Genomic DNA, 23,272 nt, shown 5'->3' on the forward strand with positions numbered 1-23,272 from the left:
GGCAGATAATGACAAAAAGATGTGTGTGAGGGGGGGGGGGGTAGCAATGGTGCCGACATAAAACCGGTTTGAGATGGCTGGGCACAAAATAAGAAACAACGAATGGTAATGATCAATACGATCATATCAAGGTGGCCAACGTGCGTAATTTCGCGACTCAGTGCATTATCAAACTACAATATGCATGATTACAATCGATTTTCAATTTTAAGACGTCAGTGAACCAGATAAAGAAATTGAACTTTTAATCGTTAATCATCTGACGTAACGATTAGAATGATAACCCCCCCCCCCCCCCCCCCCCCCCCAAACATACACACACAAAAGGATGGCCAAGTTGAACCGAGGTCGAAATAGGATTATTATGATAATGACCTCAATCGCTGTCAAGGTTACACAAGTTTTACCGGCCAATTTTTGCTGCTGTATTACATCATTATTTCTACTTTCGATATTACATTAAAAATATTATGGAAATAGTTCTATTCAATATTATTCCTTGATTGATTAAAATAATTTTGAAATGATTTTGCAACGTATTCTAGCATAATACTCTTTTGTCAAAATGGCCCTAAAGCCCGGTACTTTTATTTGTTATATAGAAGACGATTGGTTGATCGTTTGAAAGCTTAGCTAATAGAACAAGCTCTAACAAAAGTTGAATGTGTCCATAGTAACTCATACAATATGGCGCACAGAGTGAAGGAATCCTAATTCTTTTTGTTACATTTTTTACATTGTGTAAGTACTGCATATGCATCTCAATCTTCAAAAAATATTTCAGACACAACATTTAACAATATCTATTTATTTTGTTGTGTGTACATTTTGTGTGTGTTTATTTTTGCCTGCTCGGCGTTCCATTGCCATTGATTGTTGATGATGTTGTTGACGTTGTCTCCCGTTTCTAATCTATAGACGTTTAGACTAGTTACACAGATATCTAGTAAAATAAAGGAGTAGAAACACGCAGTTTTAACTGAATACCCGATTTTTAAAAACGCTCTTTTAAATGGTTGGCCTATGTTCTGTCATGTATTTTGGAGACGATCACAGATTTATGATTTCTAGATAGTACGTAGTAGTCTACTAAGTTACTGAGCCGAGCCCAGTTAGTCAGTTAGCCTAGGCCTATCTAGTTTGTCTTTAACTTCAGCAGTCAGTAGAGATGGCCTTACTAACTTCAACCTAGTCCTACGGGAGTCCGAATAAACTTTCAATTTATAAAGCATCTTGTCTCTAGTTAAGAATGGATGTGTTTATGAAAAAAATATTTTTCTTTCAAAAGTGAAAATAGCCTGACAGAGACATGAGATGATAAGCATCAAGAAAATCCGGGGTTTTTTTCTTCAGAAGGTTGGACGTGGAGTTGGAGCCATTAGGAAATCCTCTATATATAAATATTAAAAATAAAATATTGATGATCGACTAGGAATTTTCGATGATTGTGATAACAAAGAGTTGTACTATGGTTATCGATAGAATTGTATTAAAAATCGAAGGTGTAATTTGTGCAATGGGTGACAAATACAGTTAGTAAACGCTCTCTAACTCTAATTCAGAGCTGTGCAATCTGGAAATATTTACCATCTGTATAGGTAAGATGGGCACAAATTCTTCATTTTTGTTTGTGCTCTATATTCCAAAAATCGTTATTCTGAATCCAAATTCCCAATTTGGGAACTAGTAAGTATAATATTATGTAGTAGGCTTCCATAATCCGAACATTCAATCTTGAAAACACCATCCACTATCTTAAAGTGATCCAATATGTTTGTTGCTAGTTTACCAATTAAAACAAAATGACAAAAGTAACGAGTGAGGTCAGTGGAAGTTTATCAAGTCAAGCCCTCATAGTCTTCTATTTAATTTTTTTTCTTTGATTCTTGCTCTGGGATTTGTACCAAAGACTGAAACTGACTAAGATCGTGCTGGGATCACCCTCATTTCAATTTGATTGTTTAGTCAAATTCATGTTTTTTTATAAACGTGTTTTAATGTTGCTGCTAAATCTCATCAAATTTTGATAACATAATATACGATTCATCTACCCATTTTTCAATCGTTCTCCACAGAACCATGCCTCTTGGACCATTTGGAGAGATAGTGGGTACCACAGGCACCTTAGAGGCCTTGGGACCCGATGCTCAAAACTACCAAACACGTGTGGTTGCTCCACGCAATCCTAAACTTATCAAAGATGATGAGATCCATGAACATAAAGTAAGTATGCACATTTACTGCAATTATAACTCTGTTGATCCACTTAGACAATGAACAAATTTAAAAAAACATTGTAGATTGTTTTTAAAAACATCTAATTACATACAATTTAAAAACATGATACCCTTCAGCACCATTAGATACTGCCGCCTAGGTATTCCATGAAGGAAAATTGAAAATCCATCAAACAAGATGTCTGATGTTAACAGGAATCACCCATGTTGTCCAAAGTGAGCAAATTGCGGTTTATAATCTTGTAGGGCTCAAACCGGGGACCTTCCGGATTACAGTGCAATGCCTTAACCACTCAGCACTCCACCCCTCATATAGATTTTACAAAATAAGAAAATTGAATTAAAGATCAGTATTGCTGTGAAGAAACTCACAAGTACTGTGTCTCTATTATACACATTTGTTTTGTTGGAATGGCTGTGTGGTATAGACACGCTCTGCTTATGACCTTTGATCAAAGATTTGAGTGTAGCTGTAAGTAAGCAAAGTTGAGTCCTTCAAAAAGGCTCTTTAGTCACATTTTCTCACCACATTTTGTTGTAAAATTAGTAATGGCCAGGAACAATATTGTCTATTGGAAGGAAGTGTTTAGGGAGACCAAGATTTTGGTCTCCCGGCGTAAAACTGTATTTATAGAACTGTTTCTTTATGTTGAAGAGGCGAGTTTTTACTTCTATTTATTTATTGCTTGCCTGTTTGTCTTTGTTGCTGTTTTTGCTTTAAAATTTTTTTTCTTTTCTTTTTTTTTTTGGTTGGGGGGGGGGGGGGGGGGGGTATATACGCCAACAAATGTCAGAAAAGAGATGCAAGTTATTGCCGGTCGCCCACACAATTTTTTTTTTATATATATGTAAATTTATATAAAAATAATAATAATTTAAAAAATCGAAATATAAAACCAGAAAATAGAAGGTGCATTGAAGGTAAAATAATGTTTTGGAAAGACCTTATTAAATGTGATGAACAGTCAGGTGGCTCCGTAGCGCAGTGGACAAGCTGTCAGACTCCAACCTTGAATGTACCGGGTTCGATTCCCATTGTTGACATTTTTTTTTTATTTACTTTGTTTTTGTTTGCTTTTTTTCTTTCTTTTTTTTTTTCAAAAACTTTTTATCATGTTTTTAAAAAGCTTCAATTTTAATTTTCTAAAATTATTTATTTGAGATCAATATTTGTGTGCCATGTGTCTTTTTACTTTTGATTTTTTAAATTATTGTTATTATTCTTTAATTTATTATCATTGTACATCGGTAATCACTAAGCAGCATGCTAAACTACAATCTAAAACTATTTAAACCTCATGGACGTATGCAGCAACATTTTCATTAATTTACCATCAACGCCAACGGAGGTGCATAAAAACGGTGCATTTTTGTACACCTCCAATAGAGGTGTATAAAAACGCCAACTATTATTTTCTCTCCGTGTCAGCATGCATTGTTATCTAATAAAAAACAAACTTGACAGTAATTATCTCAAGGTTTTGTTCTTGTTGCTTGTACGTATCTTTGATTTCCATTTTGTATTAAAATAACGTCATGATTTTTTCCGTTTTTACATAATTCTCCCACCATATCTGGCCCCGCGGTTTTATGCATTTTAAAAATGAAAGAACAACAACAAAAACATACAGGCAAGCAAAGAATAATAGAAGAAAAAACTCGCCTCTTTAACATAAAGAAACAGTTCCATAAACGAAAATCTTGGTCGCCCTAGCCAAAATGGGCCATTTTGGCTAAGGAGACCAAGATATTGGTCTCCCTAGCCAAAATCGACCAATATGGCTAGGGAGACCAAAATCTTGGTCTTCCTAGCCTCTACCCTATTGGAAAGAAATCATAACATGGCTCCATACTCTGTATTGCTTTTAGCATGGGACTCCTTGTAAATTATTTTGAGCACATTTAGCGGCTATTTTAAAGCTCTTCTTTTTTCTTCTGGTCATAAATTTGCTATTATTATTGTTATCATTATTATTATTATTATTATTTTTATTATTATTATTATTATTATTATTATTATTATTATTATTATTATTATTATTATTATTATTGTTATTATTACTATTACTATTATTTTACAACAGATGACACCAAGCAAGTTTCTGTTTGACACATCACTAAGTACAGAACAGAAACTTGCAAATACACACATAATGAGAATTCCCAGGAAAGTAGAACTACTGGATATGGGGGATACTTCGCTTCAAAAGGTTTGCTCCATTTGATTCTTGGCTATGGAATTAACACTTCATAACTTATCATATTTGACCAATGAACTAAATTTGTTATTCAGTTGTTTACTGCCATGATCGAGATTAATCCTTTGCTGACAATTAGTGTTAATAATTTCCATTAAATGAAATGATTACCCCATTCTATAAATTGTGTTTGAAATTCAATTTGTGGTTATTAGGTTAAAGCATAATGCAGTGTTTTGATTAGACTATCACAATTATATCAAAATTACCATACTATGTTGGTTCAGTTCTTAGTAGTTGGATATAAGAGTGTACGAAATTTGGTAACATCATTAAAACACTGCATTCCTTTTATACTTTACTAAGTAAAGCTATAAAAAGATTCTAGTGTGCAAGATTTGAATAGGATTAGTGGTATATGACACTATCAGATAAAGAAGAGAGGAAAATTCAACCGTAATCTTTTTTGTTTTTGTACTTTTGGATGCTTTTTTCACCTTCTTTAATTTACCATTGTATTGTAGTCCTTTAATTCACATTTTATTATCTTACCAAATTTTAATGCTTTTTTTCATTTCATGTCAATTAACATTGAATACATCATTGCCATTGATATAAAAGGATGTACAAATTTCTCTTAATGTGAAATTAGAATTGTAGGTAATATATTCTGACCTGTTCTATTCTCAGTTTTCCAAAGTCAACATCGATGAGCCAATGTTCCAGCCATTTCCATCAGAGATCTATTTTCAAAATTTCAATCCCTTTGAAGTTTATGAAGTCCCACTGGTCCTCAGAAACAATGACAAAGTATGAGTCTTTCTCACTTGATTCTGTTTTTGTTTTTTTCCTCTTGAGATCCGACGTTTATCAGACACATATCAAGGATTTTCTTTTTTGATAATGGCCTAATTCTGTTATGATTTTGATTCAATCTTTGAAGAATTAAACATATTTTTATGAATGCAATATATATTCTCTTTAGCCAACCATAAGCATGGAAAATGATCATGAGTCATAAATCATGATGAAAGTATATTAATGATTCTTATGATTTTTTGGTTTTCATTTGATTATTCTTGTTTTGATTTTAAATTCTTCATTTTCGCGCAGGTCCCCAGGCTAGTTAAAGTCACACAAGACAGTTCCCCTTACTTCAAAATCATCAGTCCAAATGATGTAGGTCATAAAGTAGGACCTGGACTTCCCACCACATTCAGAATCCAGTTTATGCCCGATGAGAAAAAAGTTTGTGTCCCTTAATTTTTTAAACACCAAATACGCAGCTCATTTTTTTTTTTATTAAAAAAAATTTAATCTTGTTTGATAAAATCATTACTTTTTTTGCATTTCTTGCATTTGTTTGTTTCTATGTTCAGAGATAATAAATGTAATATAAATTCTTTATTTTCATTTTAATACTGCTAATTCTTTTTTAAAAAAAGATTAATTTAATTTTAAAGGTTTTTAAAGTAAATTTATTTATGGAAAATCAAAGGTATTTTAACCATTCTTAAAGTACTCTTAAAATCAAAAATAAGAATGATATTTAAAGTTTACAACTATTATATTCTCTTATCAGGATTACAAACATGAGCTAATTTGCATAACAGAGAGGGAAAAATTTGTTGTACCGGTCAGAGCCATCGGTGCCAGAGGGATTCTTGATTTTCCTGATGAAATCAGATTTCCGACTTGTCCTGTTAAATATCCCAACACAAGAACTCTTCTAGTCAGGAATATTGGAAGCAGGGAAGCTAAATTCAGTCTCAAAGTTGATCCGTGAGTAATTTTACCATTTCCTTTATCATCATTTATATCTTTCTTCATCTTTGCTAGTAGCCAAGTGAAGGTTAATCTTAACTTATGATTTAGAAAATTACGATTATTAGTTGGAAGGGATATAAAACAGATTTTAAAACTCTGACACAGAAAGACACCAAGTACTGTAATATCCCTCCTAACCACTCATATCCCAGAGGGATAAAGTGAATATGCGTTTTTTTTTATCACTGCATGAACTACAAAGCTTTAATTTAAAAAAGAAACAATCACTGCAAAATTTCGTATTAAACAAGTTTGAGGATGTAACAATAGATCATTACTGTAATCAATTTGTCTGAAAACAGGCAAATGTGGAGCAATAACAAGGCAGCGAATTATTCAAATGAATCAGCAATAGGTTTTTTTTAATCTAGTGCCTTGATATTCTTTTAAAAACAACAACGAGGGCATTCCATCAAGACTCATAAAATGTCAGGAAAAAAATATCACGTATAATTTAAATTGTCACTAAAGATTGGTGCTTGTAGATTTTAAGGGATGTTACTTGTGATTTTAGTTAGATTTTTAAGTGTTATAATGGATTGAGATGCGGTTTGAAGGGATGTAATTATCAATAAAAGTTAATAATACTAATGATAATAATAATACAATCCATTCTAAGCGCCATTACATCTATCTAGAGAACCATTTAACAAATTTAACTAGTAAAACTTAATGACATAACTCACAATTATTATAATAAAACATTTCTAAAAATGAACACTCCCCCCCCCCCCCCACACAGACACACACATACACACTGACGAATATAATATAACATATTATGACTTGCACAACTTGCTATATTGGATGAATTTTTTAAAAAGAAGCATATTGTTTATCAGAAACAGATGAATATCTTTATATTTTCATAATTAAAAAACCTCCTAAGAATGAGTAATCCAAATCTAAATATTTATTCCATATTTTGAAAAGAATTCTATTATTCCATATATTATGATCACTTGGACCCAATTTTAATTCATTACTCATTTTTCTAATGAATAATCACAACCCCTTTTTATAAATACCATGTAATTAGATCATGGATGCATTAATAGATCAAGATGTAACGAACATTTTATGATGGACTCTTTGATATAATCATTGTGAATTGATTCAATCATTAAAAAAAAAATCTTTCTCTGATACATTTTAGACCATTCTCTGTAACTCCTGACATTGGCACTCTAGGGGTTAAGGACAGTGTACAGATAACCCTGGAGTTCAAACCAGAAAAGGCAGGAGATGATAAAAAAGATCTTTGTCTTACTTATGACACAGGTAATCTCATTATAAGTTGTAGTTTGTTTGAAAATATTTTTAAAACATGTGAAAGAGGCCCATGCTTTATAACAAACACTTACAAATATATCTTTATTAGATGCAATATTTGCCTGATAGTAATGGTAGTGAGGAGGATAATAATAATGATAATAATAATAATAATAATAATAATAATAATAATAATAATAATAATAATAATAATAATAATAATAATATCAATAATATCAATAATAACAATAATGTAGCACAGAGCGAATAGATTGACATTACATTAAACTTCCGTGTTTATTTATTTATTTATTTTTTGTCATATGACATAATATTAATGATGATGATAATAATAATAATAAGAAGAAGAAGAATGATGATGACAATAATAATGATAATAATAATAATGATGATGATAATAATAATGTAATGGTAATAATAATAATTATTATCATTATATTATTATTATTATTTATTATTATTATTATTATTATTATTATTATTATTATTATCATAATCATCATAATATGTAATGATATCCATAACTGCTCATACTCTTAAATAATCAAAGATTAGAAAGCTTTGAATACATTTTTCTTTGTTGAATCAATTTCTAATTAAATTCGTAGGAGAAGAGGTCTTCATTTCGTTGTATGGAACTGCCCAAGATGCTATGGTCCGTCTTGACAAGAACTCAATTCGTATTGAGAACACTTACATCTCTATGGCAAATCAGAGGACAGTTAACATCAGCAACAAAAGTGACGTCATTGCTCATTTCAGATGGACGCAATTTGCCAGTCAGGATGATGAAGACCAACAGAAATTGCTGTAGGTTATTTTTCCTTCAACTATTGATTTTGATCACGATGGCTTTTTATAGTTTGTCTTTTCTTACTACTGTTGAAACATGGGAAACATTTTGTGTATTTGACTTTTAATTGTGCAAAAGAAGAAACTTTATGATTTAAAGATTGCTATTTATTTATGATTGACAGGAGGGCAAGATAGATAAAGCATCATCTCATTCGGTTAAAAATTGTTTAAACGATTACTTTGATTAACTCCTCATCAGAAAAGCCCAATTCCATTTGTATGGGGTGTTAAAGCCAACAGATTTTTTCTCAGCTGAAAATACAAACAATAAAATTGTAATTTTGAAAAATGATTTATTCGTAAAGTTTGGAACAAAGCTTTTAGAGTCGATGAAAGAATCTTTAATTGAGCAACCCCTCCGGCCTAAAAAAATAACAGTCAAATTATTTTGTTGCAAGCTGCGTGCATAGATGAAACTTTCAAATGAGACAGAATGTTAAATTGTGACAAAAACTTTCTTTTGTCTACAACTTCAACTTACTTTGGCTATAATATTTTGCCTCAGATAAAGTGCAGGATTACGTTATTAATTAGATTTACTTACTGCTCACAATTTGAAATGATCCTATCATCTCACTTTTGGCAACGTGTTCTAAAATTGTTGTAATCATCTTGAACTCTCAAAAATTATTTTGTTTTAAATTTCTAATCTGAAAACAATAATGCAAAAATAAGAATGTAAAGAAATGTACAGTATTCTTAGATTTATCTCTCATGAAATCCTTGAAATCAAACCCAATGCTTTCTTTTTCTCTAGTCGTCAGATAGAGCTTGACCGGGAGGAAAACAGTGACACTGATCGGTTTTTGGATGAATGTGTTGCGGACCCCACATTGAGAGACAAATTGTCTATTTTGTCCAGAACTTTCCAGAATAGAAAAAGGGTGAGTTTAGTGAAGCTTTACAATTGGTTATTTTTTTTCTTTTCTTTTTCACCAAGTGGCATTATCAGGTAGAGAGGTATTTTGTATAATGTACCCCACCGCATCCGTCTGGTATTATGTTGGAATGAAATTGATAAAATCAAGTGTACAGTCAAAGTTGAAATTAGTAAATTTAAGGTTTTAGAAATTAAAGAACAAAAAATTACTCTATCTCAGTTCTTTTAAGTTAAGCTATAATTTGACTTTAAGCAATAGATTGACCCCTATATAACACGATTTTGAGACGATTGCAAAAATCAAGTTATCCTTGTCAATATTTTAATCTCAAAATTTATATTCTGTCACAGGCTGTGGAAAATGATCCTCTGCTCTTTGAAGATGACGTCATTTCTATAGAGCCAGTGGAGGGGGATATTTGGCCACACTCTAATTTTGAAATAAATGTTGTCTTCAAGCCTCGAGAAGCGACCTCTTACACCAGAACTGCATATTGCGACATTACTGGCAGAGAGAGTCGTCTTCCTCTCCGTATCCGCGGCGATGGCATGGGACCCCAGGTCGACTTTTCCTTTGATGTCTTGGATATGGGTAACATCTTCATCGGCTCCAAACACACCTATGAGATTGTCATTGCCAACAAGGGAGATATTGATGCTATTTACAGGTAAATTGTTAACTCAACATAGGTATGTAGCTTGGTGAATACATCCAATGGTATTCAAATATCGTTGGAGGTGGTTCCAACGAGCAATTGTTGTAGACACAATACAGAGACAGAACCATCTTTAATGTCAAGATTAAGATTTGTTGACTTTGATCACGAATAAGATGATGGCAAAAGTCTTAAATATTAAAAAAATAATTATTGAATTATATCTTTTTCTTGTTGGTTTGTGGTTGCCTAACAAAATCTAGAACAAGTCAATTGTTTCAGGATTCAAGTGCGATTTTGAATCTGTATTACTGGAGATGATATTCAATGGCAATATAGAACCTCTCATAACGAAACGCTACTTTTCAAATGATATTGCATATAAGAGAAACCCATTTCATGAATAAGACATTTTTTTGTTTTGTTTTCTACTCAATTTTTTTGCACATTTCCATGCAATTAATATAAGTAAATGACACCTACTTTCTCATCCCTGTTTACTAGTGTGGTTCCCAACACCTCCATCTTTGGACCGTGTTTTGCCTTCAATCCAGCGGAGGGAATTATTATGCCTGGAGGCCACCAAGCCATTGAGGTCTCCTTCAACAGTCCCTACCTTGGCGATTTTGAGGAAGTCTTCTGTTTCCAGGTGGATGGGCAACCACAACAGTCCAAAATCACGTTCAAGTGAGTGCAGAAAAATGCATTGTTTTTGATCATGTTATGGAGCAATGTCGGGGGAGAAAAGGTAGAGAAGCATAAAATAAAAATGCCATGAGATGAGTTATATAAATCTTATATGGTGTTCTTTTGTATCACACACGAAAAATATACTGGCATTTTGACATTTTCTTTTTAGCCCTTCCCTCTTTCATTTCCCTGCATTTTTAAAAACACAACTCCATATTATCTACCAATATTGATTCTTCAACACCAACGGTTCTTCTTTTATACAAAGGGCATCCATTTCTTCTATCTTGTCATTATCTTATTTTTTCAGGCTTAACTTGAGATAATAGATATAAATAAACCCAAATATTATAAAACCCTAAATCAAGGATGACATGTAGTACAATTATTTCTAATCTTGTTTAGATGTAATTGGCTCTCGATTTTAAAAAAATTATATACCTAACCAATTTTATACTTTATTGGACAAGTCACCACCTTCAGGTATTGACTAGCAAAAGAATAAGAAAGAAATTATTTTCACATGATAGTCTTTGTAACTTTGCTTTTTTATTTTTCCAGAGGAAGTGTTGTTGGCCCAACTTTCAATTTTGATATTGCAAAACTTAAATTTGGTACTGTACCATTTGGATTTTTGACTTCACGGGTAAGTGAATTTTGCATCTGTAGCATGGTTCAAAGGAATATTTGTTTTTTTTCTCCCCCACTTCTCGCTCTTTGAGAATGAACAGAAATTTCTTTTAAGTTTTCTTTTGTCAGAGGATTATTTTTGAAACGACCCTCTTTGATATTCTTGAAATGTCTAAAATTTTATCTAGAATATTTATTCCTGCATTCATTAGGTATGCAACTTGGTGAACACATCTTTAGTTCCAATGGTATTCAGGCTTCGTGTGCCAGGAGATGGTTCCAACAAGAGCGTTTGTTGTACACACGATATAGAGAAAGCACCCATGGATGTGGGACCGCCACCAATTCAAGACCCCAAAGAGTTTGAGATTGTTCCTGCTAGTGGAGTCATTCCCCCTCAGAGTGAAATCAAGGTAGGTTTATAGTATAGGGTGTCAAGCATTTGTTTCCAACATTTTAGAAATTTCTTAAGTAATCATTGTTCTATTGACTTTGTTATTTTGTTGTTTGTTTTTTTCCTGAGGAAGATTAAAAGCACACAATCATTTTCTTCTCTACAGATATAATTGTCAATATGAAGTAAAATTTTAATTTTAATTTGTTGTTTATATTTCATATGTCCCTCAATCTAGTGTAATGCTTGAGTGAAGCAAATGACGAAAAGTGAATTTAACAATGAAATGATCAAAGATACGAAATTCAATTTTTCCACTGTAAGAATCAATACTTTTTTTTTGGTCTTGATCAGGCATTTAAATTTAACCCCCGTCTCCATTTTTGACTTGGATTCAATTCTAGCCTAGTTCACCTTTAGGTAATATTAGTTTGAAGTAGTGGGTCACATATATATATATATATATATATATATATATATATATATATATATATATATATATATATATATATATATATATATATATATATCTATATATTATGTCATATCAAAGGGAATCAAATGAATGTTTAAGATCATTTGTTTAGTATGCAGAGATTGGAATGATTTATTTGTTCTTCTTTACTTTCCATAACATTCATTGAGAGAATAGATACATTATACTACCTCTCTTTTTCATATCATCCACTTTCAATTTCATCGCATACTCACATATAGAATAGTAATGAAATTATGTATTCAGACCGTCTTCATTTTTTAATGCAATTTATTTATATTCAATGAATTCAATTCAATGCCTTGATCAATCGCTTCATCCAGGTAACAGTGAACCTAGTCCCAAACACTTTGAAGAAATATGACTCAGCCCTTGTAGTGGATGTGGAGAGAGTTGGGGAGGAGATCATGTCTCTACCCATATCAGCCAAGTAAGACATTGATTTTATTTTGGTGATTTGTATTAATATGGGAATGCATAAAATGTTGATTTTATTATTTTTTTTTCATTTTTTTTTTTGGAGGAGGTGATGTAATATTTTTGTCTATTAATTTTGGGACAACTTTCGAGGTGTTTTCTGGTAAATATAATCATATCTGCTGACCTTTTTGTTAATGTTATTTACACGTTAACAAATCTTTACAATTAACAGATCGATGGTCCCTGCTATCAACAACTTGACGCCACTTCTCAACTATGGTCGCTGCTTCCTGCGTCACCCATATGAACATAGCATCCGTTTGCACAATGACACAGAACTGCCTGCCAAGTATGAAATTATTCCCCAAGAAGAGCTTGGTCAAGAAGATCCTCCTATTTCATATCAAAGCCCCCAGCCAAAGGTATGTGTGTGTATGTGTGTGTGTGTATATGTATGTGTATGTGTGTGTGTGTGTGTGTGTGTGTGTGTGAAATATAGGATTTTAAACGCATATGTTGCTGTCATTCCTCTATTGGATAGGACTGCCTTATCAAATTATTTATTCACTACCCCACAACCCCTATTGAAAGTGTACTCAGAATTGATTTTAATTGTTTTAAATTAGATGGTGGTTGTGGGACTTTGGTGTACATAAATTAATCAAGTTTCTGGAGTTGCAGTATAAATGGAATGTATTAGTATCATCAGAATGAAATAAGACGGTGAGACAAATCTTGTTTTATTAAAATTCCATTTTCGATTTATTTGCAGGGCATTTTGTCACCTCACTCAGTCACTGACGTCCCTCTCCTTATCAAAGCCAATGCATTGGAAGAGCAGGAGGTGCCTTGTCTTGTCAACATCTTTGGAAGTTTGGATCAGCCCATTGTAAGAAAACTCATTTGAAAAATAGCATTCGATTAATAAAGAAAATCATAATGAATTCCCTGACTTTTGTGCTTTAACTGAACAAATACAAATTAGAATCATCAGACCAGATTTCTCTATTGTGAATGATTTGATCCGTTTAAAATTATGTGATTCGAACAGAAATGTGATGATTAAGTCTGCCAACATTGTGAAATAATTCCAAATTGTAATAATTGCTACATATTTCTTTTAACCCACAGCCAGTTCATGTGATTTGTGCAGGGGAAGGCCCAGTGGTCCATGTAAACCCCCTTAGCCTTGACTGGGGTGACATTCCCGTCCTTGTTGACAACTCCAAGGAAATCATCCTGTCAAACGAGTCATTTATACCAGCCCGTTTTACTGCTCATATGGTAAAATGAACATAATATCTGTACATCTTATCAAGAGTGCTAATATTGTTCAGAGAAAATATTTGAGTGGTGAAAAAAGCGTCTTCAAAGTTTAAAAAAAAAGACTGGAAAACTTTTGAGATTTTAAATTTAGATGAGTAGGAGGTCATCCAATTTTTTACGAAGAATTTTACAGATAAATGTCAAACAGTATTAAGTGGACATTGATTGTTCATTAGAGTTATTTTTATTGAATCAAAAATATTTATGAGAACCAGTGATAGTGAGAAAGAAAGCGATTTAATAATAATACTAATAAATGACACTTGTTGAGCGCTTTCCATGAACCAAACATCTCAAAGAGCTTTACATATTATATATAATGAATTACATTACAGACACAGGTAGTCAAAATGAAATATTGAAATAAAATACACATTGCTTAAATAATATTATTCAAACATTTAAGGACATAAAATAATGCAAAATAAATCTATGCATCCTTGATCTTCTCATATGTAATGAAATATTGAGAGGTGCATATAGAATTACGCCTTTAATTTATCAATGCTAAAATTAGGGAAATATGTTTTTTATCATTTATTTACTTGTTTTCTTTATTAATTAATTATTTTTTTTTGTCATAATGGATTTTTTTGTCTGTTGTATTTGTAAGACGTTTTTTTATATTGGTAATGATGACCTGTTAATATGTTTTAGTCTCCAAGCAATTCATACCTTCTTTAATCCATCAGTTTTAATTTCCTAATAATCAATAATTAAATTTCTTGTTTGAAATGGAATTCGGATATTGAATGAAAAATATGTGTAGCATTATTTCCTATTTTTTCTATTGTATTCCAGCTGAGACCCAACACAGTATTCCGAGTGTTTCCTTCAGAGGGTGAAATCCCAGCTGAACAGTCCATCAAAATCACAGTGACAGCCAATCTGGATGACTGTGTCAGGTAATCAGATATTTGCTGAGGAAAGGCTGAAAGTCAATGTTTTTGTTAGTCGAAAAATAGGAGCCAAATATAAATAAATGATTAATTTTTCCCATTCAATATTGAAGTTGAACTATTTGCTTATATGATTTGATTGCTATGATAGCTTCTTTATTTTTAGTTTCAGATTATATTCTTGGATATTTTCCAAAATGGATTTCTTTTTTTTTCACTGTTCATCAAAATTTTCATCTTTTAATCCTCTGAATAATTTTAAAAGAAATAGAAATATAACGAACTCAAATTTTTCTTATTTCAGGTTTCAGGATAAGCTACAAATAAATTTCTTAGAGTCCCAAGCCAGACTCATTCCACTACAAGCCTATGGTCGAGGAACCACCATCGTATCTGATCCTCCCCTTGGTTCTGTATTGGATTTGGGGCCAAACTTCAGGTAGCTAACTGAAATTTTTAAAAAGTATTTGTATAATTTGCAATAGTAGAATTATTTTAAGATGATAATTTATTCAAATAAGTGTATGCTTTTGACTTTCCAAAACCGTTTTTCATAGGAATAGATTAGCATCTACTGCAACTGCAATTGTCATTTGATCAGGGGTGAGTGGACAGAATGAAATGTGTTACGATAAAAATAACTTCAGGAATGGTCTTAAGATTTCAGAAAAACAGATAATCTTTTTAAAAAAAGGTATTGAATGCAGAATTTTTGCCACAGAAACCACAATCATATCACTTATGAGATTCTGATGATATATAGAAGTATTTTTAAAAAATAAGTACAAATCAGCTAATCTCAATGACTGCATTAAGCGAAGAAATTTTAAAGTTAAATTAAAAAATAATTCTTTGGTTCTTCAGGACAGTGAAATAATGCATTCATTCTTTTTTTTTTCATTGTAACAGCAACCGTCAGCTTACCAGGACATTCCGTCTAACCAACAAAGGACGCCGCCTTCAACAGCTGGTATGGTTGACAGATGGATACATCCCAATGTCAAAGGCAAAGAAAGACAAGCTCAAAGCCAACAACCCACTTGATGTTAAAAAGGTAGAGAATTATTTAAATCAATTATTATTAATGGAATGTTCTTCTTTCCAAATAACTGGTATTGCAACTCATCATTGTAAAATATTGGCAGTCGAAATTGCGACTTTACTATTGTTATTATTATTATTATTATTATTATTATTATTATTATTATTATTATTATTATTATTATTATTATTATTATTATTATTATTATTATTATTATTATTATTATTATTTTTTTTTTTTTTTTTTTTTATTTATTTTTTTTTTAATTATTATTATTATTATTATTATTATTATTATTATTATTATTATTATTATTATTATTATTATTATTATTATTATTATTATATTATATTATTATCATCATTCTCTCATCATTATTTGCAGTAGTAGTAGTAGTAGTAGTAGTAGTAGTAGTAGTAGTAGTAGTAGTAGTAGTAGTAGTAGTAGTAGTAGTAGTAGTAGTAGTAGTAGTAGTAGTAGTAGTAGTAGTGAAGAAAACTTGACCTTTTATATTGTGCAATATCCACTAAACATACTCAAAGTACTTTACAAAGCATAGTAGTAGCAGTAGTAGTAGTAGTAGTAGTAGTAGTAGTAGTAGTAGTAGTAGTAGTAGTAGAAGTAGTAGTAGCAGTAGTAGTAGTGCAGCAATGTGGTCTTGTGGTATGACACTCGTTTTCGGATCTGAAGGTCCTGGGTTAGAACCTCTCTCAATGCATAGTTGAGTCCTTGGAAAAGGCTCTTTACTCATTATATCGCTTAACAGACGTCACATCATGTCCTGCGTGTTAATTGTTGCTGAGGGGCCCCTTGTAAAGCACTTTGAGCAGGTTTAGTGGATATTGTGCTATATAAAAGCTCAAGTTTTAGTAGTAGCAGCAGTAGTAGTAGTAGTAGTAGCACAGTCCAAGCTGGTATTGGGGACAGCTGCTTTATTGGGATGATTCCTTGGGAACGGAAATTTTTCTCTATAAAAAGTCATACCCTTTCCGATTCCCAGCTGCTTAATTGGGATGGCCCACCACTTAATGGAGATGAAATTTGACTATGGCCGTCCCCATAAAAGAGCTTTTTTCGTTGTCTCCAATTTAAGTTGATGTTCATAAAATGCAAATTAGTATACACAGCGTATAGAATGACAACAGTTTAGTTGAGACGGTATCCCGTTCCTGACACCTGCTGACCCGGTCACGGTGAGTGGTCAATCACCGAGAGGAATTTACCTAACAGGGATTGCCGTTTCACTCAATTTAACAATGTTTTAGTTTTATTGTCTGTAAGGCACCTATATTGAATGAGTTGAAATATCACTACTTGGTATAAAAGTTTATATTTTCTACTTTTACTGTGTGTGTTTTATTTTTTCATAGTATTACTAGATTTCTCAATATAAGTTACCAATGAACGGTAACAAATTACACAAAAAATATAGTGGGTGCAACATTTCAAAAATTAGAGAAAAAAAAACGTTGCTATGGATTTGTCTGAATTTTATGTATTATAAAGACAAGATGTAAATACTTCTACTCACAAAAATCGTATTTTTCCTCAACAAAAATATATCCGCTACGAGCATTCAAACTCGTCAGTGTAGTTTGGGGCTGGTCTTTAACTGCATTGCGTTGATGACAAATCGCATTTTATTCATATCATTGATAATGCCGGATGCTCTTTTTTTCCAATTTTGCCGTTGTTTGGTGACAGGTCTCTGTGCCTTGTTCTCCAAGAAGTCTAAGTCCAAACTTATATTGAGTGATGTGTGGTATGCAGTGGTACTCAAGGAGGTGTTGTTATGGGATTATTTTGTTTGGAAAATATTTTCTGTATGTATCCGTGTAATGTTTTATTGCACTTTGAATATATTGGATTGTGTCTGCTTTGATCGATTTTGTGTGTGAAATAAAGTTGTGCACATGACTATAGGCCTTGTTTATATAGTCTAAAATTAATCCAATACTGCAAGCGTCGTCAATGATGAGTGGGTCGTGGGTGCAGTTCTTTGTTTGTTGGATAATTGTAAGTGTGAGTTGCGTGTAGACTTTTTCTTGTAAATATTTGTGGCAGTGGTTGCCAATGAATTCCCTGCCTGCTGTGGTAAGCCTGTGGTGTAATGCGGTATTCTGTCCAATTCGGAGGCAATAGGACCATCCCTGGGGTGAGTGGCTCGTGCATGAGATTTGAAAGTCTCTCCTGCGTTTTGGGGTTTGTTGTTATATTCTACTCTGCCGATATCAAACATGCAAGTGCAACCCGTTTCAAGGTTGATTTATTTATTATTAGCGTCTTGGCAATGAGCAAATACAAAGAAGCAAATGAGTCGTTTGTTCAATGTGCTTTATAATGTGTACTTTTTACACATAAATTATGAGTGTGTTCCTTGCTTGTCCAATGCCGTGTCAGTCCCATAGACTAAAAGAATGTTATTAGAATAATTTGAACATTTAAATGGTTTCTTGCGGGCACGTTTCTATTTCTGTGTTAAACAAATCATACCACATGTCCTACATAATGAATTCAAGGCTTGGTTATGACTTGCAGTTGTGTGGTCCATGCTGTAAGAGAAAATTCAAAATTGACTGAGCGATGTAAGCAATGATATACTGAATTAATGAATAAAATGTGTTTTAAAACACTGTATTATCCATGCATACATAACATCGTACATAAAATTTTGAACAAGGAAAACCATAAACTTCACCTAATTTGGTGAAAGAAAGGAGGAGCAGGAAAATTCTAACATATTTTAAATTGAACTTGGATCATTTACACGTAAGTCTAATGCTCAAGCAGTTGATCTAAGTTGAGGCCCAACACATAATGTCATTTAAAATTAAACATTAGTAAAATAATTGAAATTATGCAATTTAAAAATCAAATTAACTCATCATTGAAAAAATAGTAAAAAAAAATAAAATTAACAATAAAACTGCAGCGAAATATTACGTTTCAAGAACAAGGCTAAAGAAGTAATATCATTATTACCTGACCTACCGCGGAAAAATAATTGTTACAAAATAATGAAAACTGAAGAGTAAATGAAACTTACCTCATTTCGTAGTAAAACTTGTGCCTTGTGAATCACACCAAAAAATTTTGAAATTTATAGGAACGTTTTTTTATAATCCTGAGGTAATTACAAGTAATTTTATTTAAATGTTATAGAAAAATAGGTGAATTTGAATCACGGCTTGTCGAATAAGTACTGGAGGTATTGAAATAAAAGTTGGACCGATGGAAAGAGGAGGTCTGCGAGAATTCTTTGCATTTTGGGTGGAATTGCATCGTCACGAAGATCGTGAGGTTAATTGGTACGGAAACCATCCATTGGTATCACCCAATGCACGTCAAATCTACGTTCTGGGAATTGATCGGCTGACCGCTGTTGACTCCGGTTACCTGTCGGGTGAGGTTACGACAGGACAGTCAACCGGATGTATGGTCATACCGTTCATCACAGAGTAATGTTCATCACAGCGGTGTGAACAATAGACTTTACCTGTATCCCCTGTTAGTGTCTATCACAACAGCTAGTAAGGTGTGTGATCAAATCATGTGTCATAGTCATCACAGAGATGTGAACAATAGAATTTATCTGTATTCCTTCGCAGTGTCATTGATTGCCATCGTTACCCACATGGTCATGGGTCAACTGACCAATGATGCAATGGGTAATGAGCGATAGTTTTGTTTATTCAAGGCTGTCACCCCCAAATTGTTTGTTCAATGAGACGAATGGGTAAACAATGCATTCTTAATCAATTGCTTACTTATGCAACTTTGGCAGTTAGATTTGTCTCTCATTGTTAGATCAAATCAGCAGTCAAGTGGCCGTTGAAGTAACCCAAACTAGATGTCAAAAAAGTTTCTCTGATTACTATGTGGACTATGATAAATCTGAAAAAATGCCCAATTCATGTCCGCTGCTTAATTGAGACATTTTGTTGGGAAACGAGCCATCCCAATAAACTGGCTTGGGTTAGTATTAGTCGTAGTAGTAGTAGTAGTAGTAGTAGTAGTAGTAGTAGTAGTAGTAGTAGTAGTAGTAGTAGTAGTAGTAGTAGTAGTGATAGCTGTAGTAGTAGTACTTGTAGTTTTTGTTGTTGTTGTTGTAGTATCACTACTCCACCGCCGCCATCACCATCGTCATTATCATCATCATGATCTTATCTTCATCATCATGAGCTTTACAATTTTCTAAACTATCAGATCTCCATGATATCTTTCTGCAGAAAACATCCTCTGAGCTAGTACAGCCTATCTTCCAGTTGTCTCCCAATCGTATGGAGCTACAACCAGGGCAGTCTGTTGATTTCAATATTGAAGGATTTGTCGATGGGTGAGGAAGAACCTCTTTATTTTACGTTTTTATTATCATAAAGAAGGAGTCCTGGGTGACCTTTCATAGTGGGCAGGGAGGCACTTACTGTGTCTTTTATCCCCCTATATCTGTTTCCAACATGTTTTCTTTGTCTTGGGATGAGATTACATGGTTTTGCCCTGTCCCTGGCCGGATACCCTAGCTGGGAGGGAAACAGTCAAATGTATAGTCAGAGTTTTGGAGATGATATTTTTTGTCTTGTAAATCATCTCTCTGTTATGCAGTGTATTATATTTTGTTTACATATTGTAAATATATGATTTGTAAACATTTGAGTGTATTCTTCTTAGTGGGGACCTGTGCTTGTGTCAGGAAACCTAAACTTAAATACTACTACTTATTCAGAATTGTAAATGTGACCAAATCTGACCAAACCATATATAATGCTAATGCATTTTAAATTGATATTTCCTATAAATAATAGTAGAAATTATGAATTTTGGGTTGATACTTTTTTTTTCAAAGATATAGATCTTTACCTAAAAATTGATACAAGATTTTTTTGCTTTTAAAAAAAATCCATGGCAGATCTTTGTTGTTGTTTTTTTTTAATGTATTCATTTCATCTGCAGTTTTTAGCTTAAATGGATGTGCGCAATAAACTTCAGAGACAAGGATTTGATATAGAAGATAAAAATTTGTTTTGCCCCCACTTTTGTATTCCACCACAGGCCACAGGCAGTGTGTGAAAGTATCCAGTGTCATGCTATCATCGGCCGGGCAGGAGGTAAAACTCCCATCATTCATGTTGACGTCAAGGCAGAGTTTATTGAGCCTCTTCTTAACTTCTCCACCAAATGTGCCTTCTTCAGAGTGGACAAAGTAAGACTTTCAGCTTATAACAACATGAAAATATTTGTTCTTGATTCATCAATTATTGTTTGTTCATTAATGATTCCTTTTAAACTTGTCCATATGACCATTCCTAAATTGCAATTACTTACTCTTTTGAAAAATCACAAACCAGACCATTTGGTGGTAGTAATTATGAAGTTTAATCAGCAAGGCATTTTCAGAAATATTTTCATTTCTGATTATTGACATTTCAATAAAGGAGACACTGAACTTATTTTGAGTTCCACACGAAAAGGCACACAAGTATGACTTATGCCTTTTGGCTCCTGGCGAAGCATAGGGCCTCAACAGCATTCTTCCTTCTTCTTCTGTACTTGGCACAGATCTTTGCCTCATTCCCGGTAAAATTGGAGATGCACAAATCTTGGTGAAGGCTTCTCCTCCAAATCTGTTTTGGACGACTCTGTCTCCTTTTGCCCTGCGGGTTCCATTCGAGAGCCTGCTTGGTTATATTACAGGGCTCCTTCCTCAGAGTATGGTCAACCCATCGCCCCTTTCTGCGCCAGACCTGGACACCCATTTGCTCTTGGTTTGTTCTTGTCCAAAGGTCAGCTTCTCCCAAGTGGGTCTGCCTTGTCGTGGTGGGGGAGCTTGTGTGTGTGCAACGATCCCATAGAGCTATGTCGGCAGGGACTTTGTGTGCCCTGACATGTCTAACCAAGCTGAACAGGTCCATGGGGGAGGAGCCAGACCAAGGAATTCACAAGGTTGGTGGAGCTCATTAGTCTTATTAGGAGACAATTCACCTAGGAGAAGGAAAACTGATTTCAAACCAGGGTAGGTGGAGCTCATTAGTCATGGAAGAAAACAATCGTCTAAGGGAAGGAAACCTCAACAGAAAACCATGGGTCGACTGGGCTCACTAACTTGGGAGAGTAACCAGTCTAGGAGTGAATCTCCAAAATTAATCCTGGTCCTCCAAGTCTGGGGGTTATGCTATGGACCAACTACCCGTGCATTTGAAAATAAGTTACAGAAACCTACACAAGTATAAGTGTTTTAAACTGTTATCCACAGGGTCCAGGAGAGGAGCTCCACGTAGAACAAAAACAGCTAGTGATGAACAATGTGTCTAGCTTGCCACTGACCGTCAGCCTGAAGCTTGCATATCCATTTTATATGGTTATTGATGAGGAGAAAGTATTTGAAACGGTAAGGAAACACAGTGATATGATAGCAAAGGAATAGCAAAACATAAAATAGAAGGAAAAGATTGAGAGAAAAATATATTTAAAGAGAGCAGCACTTTTTAACTGCGACCAAGTCCTGTATTTGACATTAGACAATACATTAATCTTTATATTGTTCTAGTATACATGACAATCTTGTTGATAGAGTAATGAGAGAACTCAAAATGTACTACGAATTCTTGCATTCTACCAATCAAATTTCGTGTATCTAATTTAGTCTTAGTTATAGAAAAATCTTTTATGGTTTCAAAAACCGGATTATGGGGGATTCTGTAAAATTTATAATATAATGCTATAGAAAATTTGACCGTTTTGAACATTTTCTTATGTGTATAACGTCTGTGTAAACTTTAAACTATTTTAAAAGAATCTTTACTTATTTTGCACAATGCGTTCTGCTCATGGATCCAACTGTTGTCAAGCTTCTGAGCAACATTGAGACCTTAAAAGATGGAAAAGTACATCGACAGAAATGCTGAGTATAACCGACTCAATCGGTTTGAAGAAGAAGAAGATTTACCCAACCAATATAAAACTTAAGGATCAGCTGCCTATAAGTTAACGTCAGTAAAAAAGATCATACCTTTTTATTAATCTTTTTTTTTCATGCAATTCATTATTTTGAAAAAATAATTGCAGGAAGTCTGTTTGAAGCCAGAAGAAGTTTATTATCTTATCATCGAGTTTGATCCCAAGTTCAAGGATGACTGCCACATTCGAACTATCGATGAAGTGCTCCATATCACCTACAAAGAGCATCCACATATTGTAAGTTTTATCAACAAGACCATTATGACCCCCTTTCGACCTATGTTCCTCCACCCCTCGCCCCCTCGCCACCCTCTTCACCACCCTCCATTCATCAGATTCTAAAGATATATAAAGAATATCTGAAATTATTATTATTATTATTATTATTATTATTATTATTATTATTATTATTATTATTATTACTATTATTATTATTATTAATAATTATTATTATCATCATTATTATTACTATTAT

At 33.1% G+C, this 23,272-nt stretch overlaps 1 protein-coding gene across 7 annotated transcripts in view; it reads left to right on the forward strand.

The window, feature by feature from the left end:
- Positions 1–650: 650 nt before the first annotated feature.
- Positions 651–23,272, forward strand: part of LOC144977307 (hydrocephalus-inducing protein homolog) — a 97,970-nt gene continuing 75,348 nt past the window's right edge. For all 7 annotated transcript variants that reach the window (XM_078922370.1, XM_078922373.1, XM_078922372.1 and 4 more), the window contains exons 1-24: positions 651–741; positions 2,076–2,223; positions 4,322–4,447; positions 5,126–5,245; positions 5,549–5,683; positions 6,018–6,217; positions 7,419–7,543; positions 8,164–8,365; positions 9,168–9,294; positions 9,642–9,958; positions 10,451–10,633; positions 11,198–11,282; positions 11,479–11,679; positions 12,480–12,586; positions 12,809–12,998; positions 13,349–13,465; positions 13,708–13,860; positions 14,704–14,807; positions 15,106–15,240; positions 15,711–15,855; positions 20,073–20,179; positions 20,893–21,043; positions 22,094–22,228; positions 22,906–23,034. In XM_078922370.1, the coding sequence (XP_078778496.1) occupies positions 2,080–2,223; positions 4,322–4,447; positions 5,126–5,245; positions 5,549–5,683; positions 6,018–6,217; positions 7,419–7,543; positions 8,164–8,365; positions 9,168–9,294; positions 9,642–9,958; positions 10,451–10,633; positions 11,198–11,282; positions 11,479–11,679; positions 12,480–12,586; positions 12,809–12,998; positions 13,349–13,465; positions 13,708–13,860; positions 14,704–14,807; positions 15,106–15,240; positions 15,711–15,855; positions 20,073–20,179; positions 20,893–21,043; positions 22,094–22,228; positions 22,906–23,034 (3,438 nt within the window). In that variant the 5' untranslated portion in view covers positions 651–741; positions 2,076–2,079. The remainder of the gene's footprint in view (positions 742–2,075; positions 2,224–4,321; positions 4,448–5,125; positions 5,246–5,548; positions 5,684–6,017; positions 6,218–7,418; positions 7,544–8,163; positions 8,366–9,167; positions 9,295–9,641; positions 9,959–10,450; positions 10,634–11,197; positions 11,283–11,478; positions 11,680–12,479; positions 12,587–12,808; positions 12,999–13,348; positions 13,466–13,707; positions 13,861–14,703; positions 14,808–15,105; positions 15,241–15,710; positions 15,856–20,072; positions 20,180–20,892; positions 21,044–22,093; positions 22,229–22,905; positions 23,035–23,272) is intronic.

The sequence above is a fragment of the Berghia stephanieae genome, chromosome 7 (genome assembly GCF_034508935.2).
Source record: "Berghia stephanieae isolate SIO BIC M18660-M18661 chromosome 7, UCSD_Bste_1.3, whole genome shotgun sequence".
In the NCBI taxonomy this organism is placed as follows: domain Eukaryota; kingdom Metazoa; phylum Mollusca; class Gastropoda; order Nudibranchia; family Aeolidiidae; genus Berghia; species Berghia stephanieae.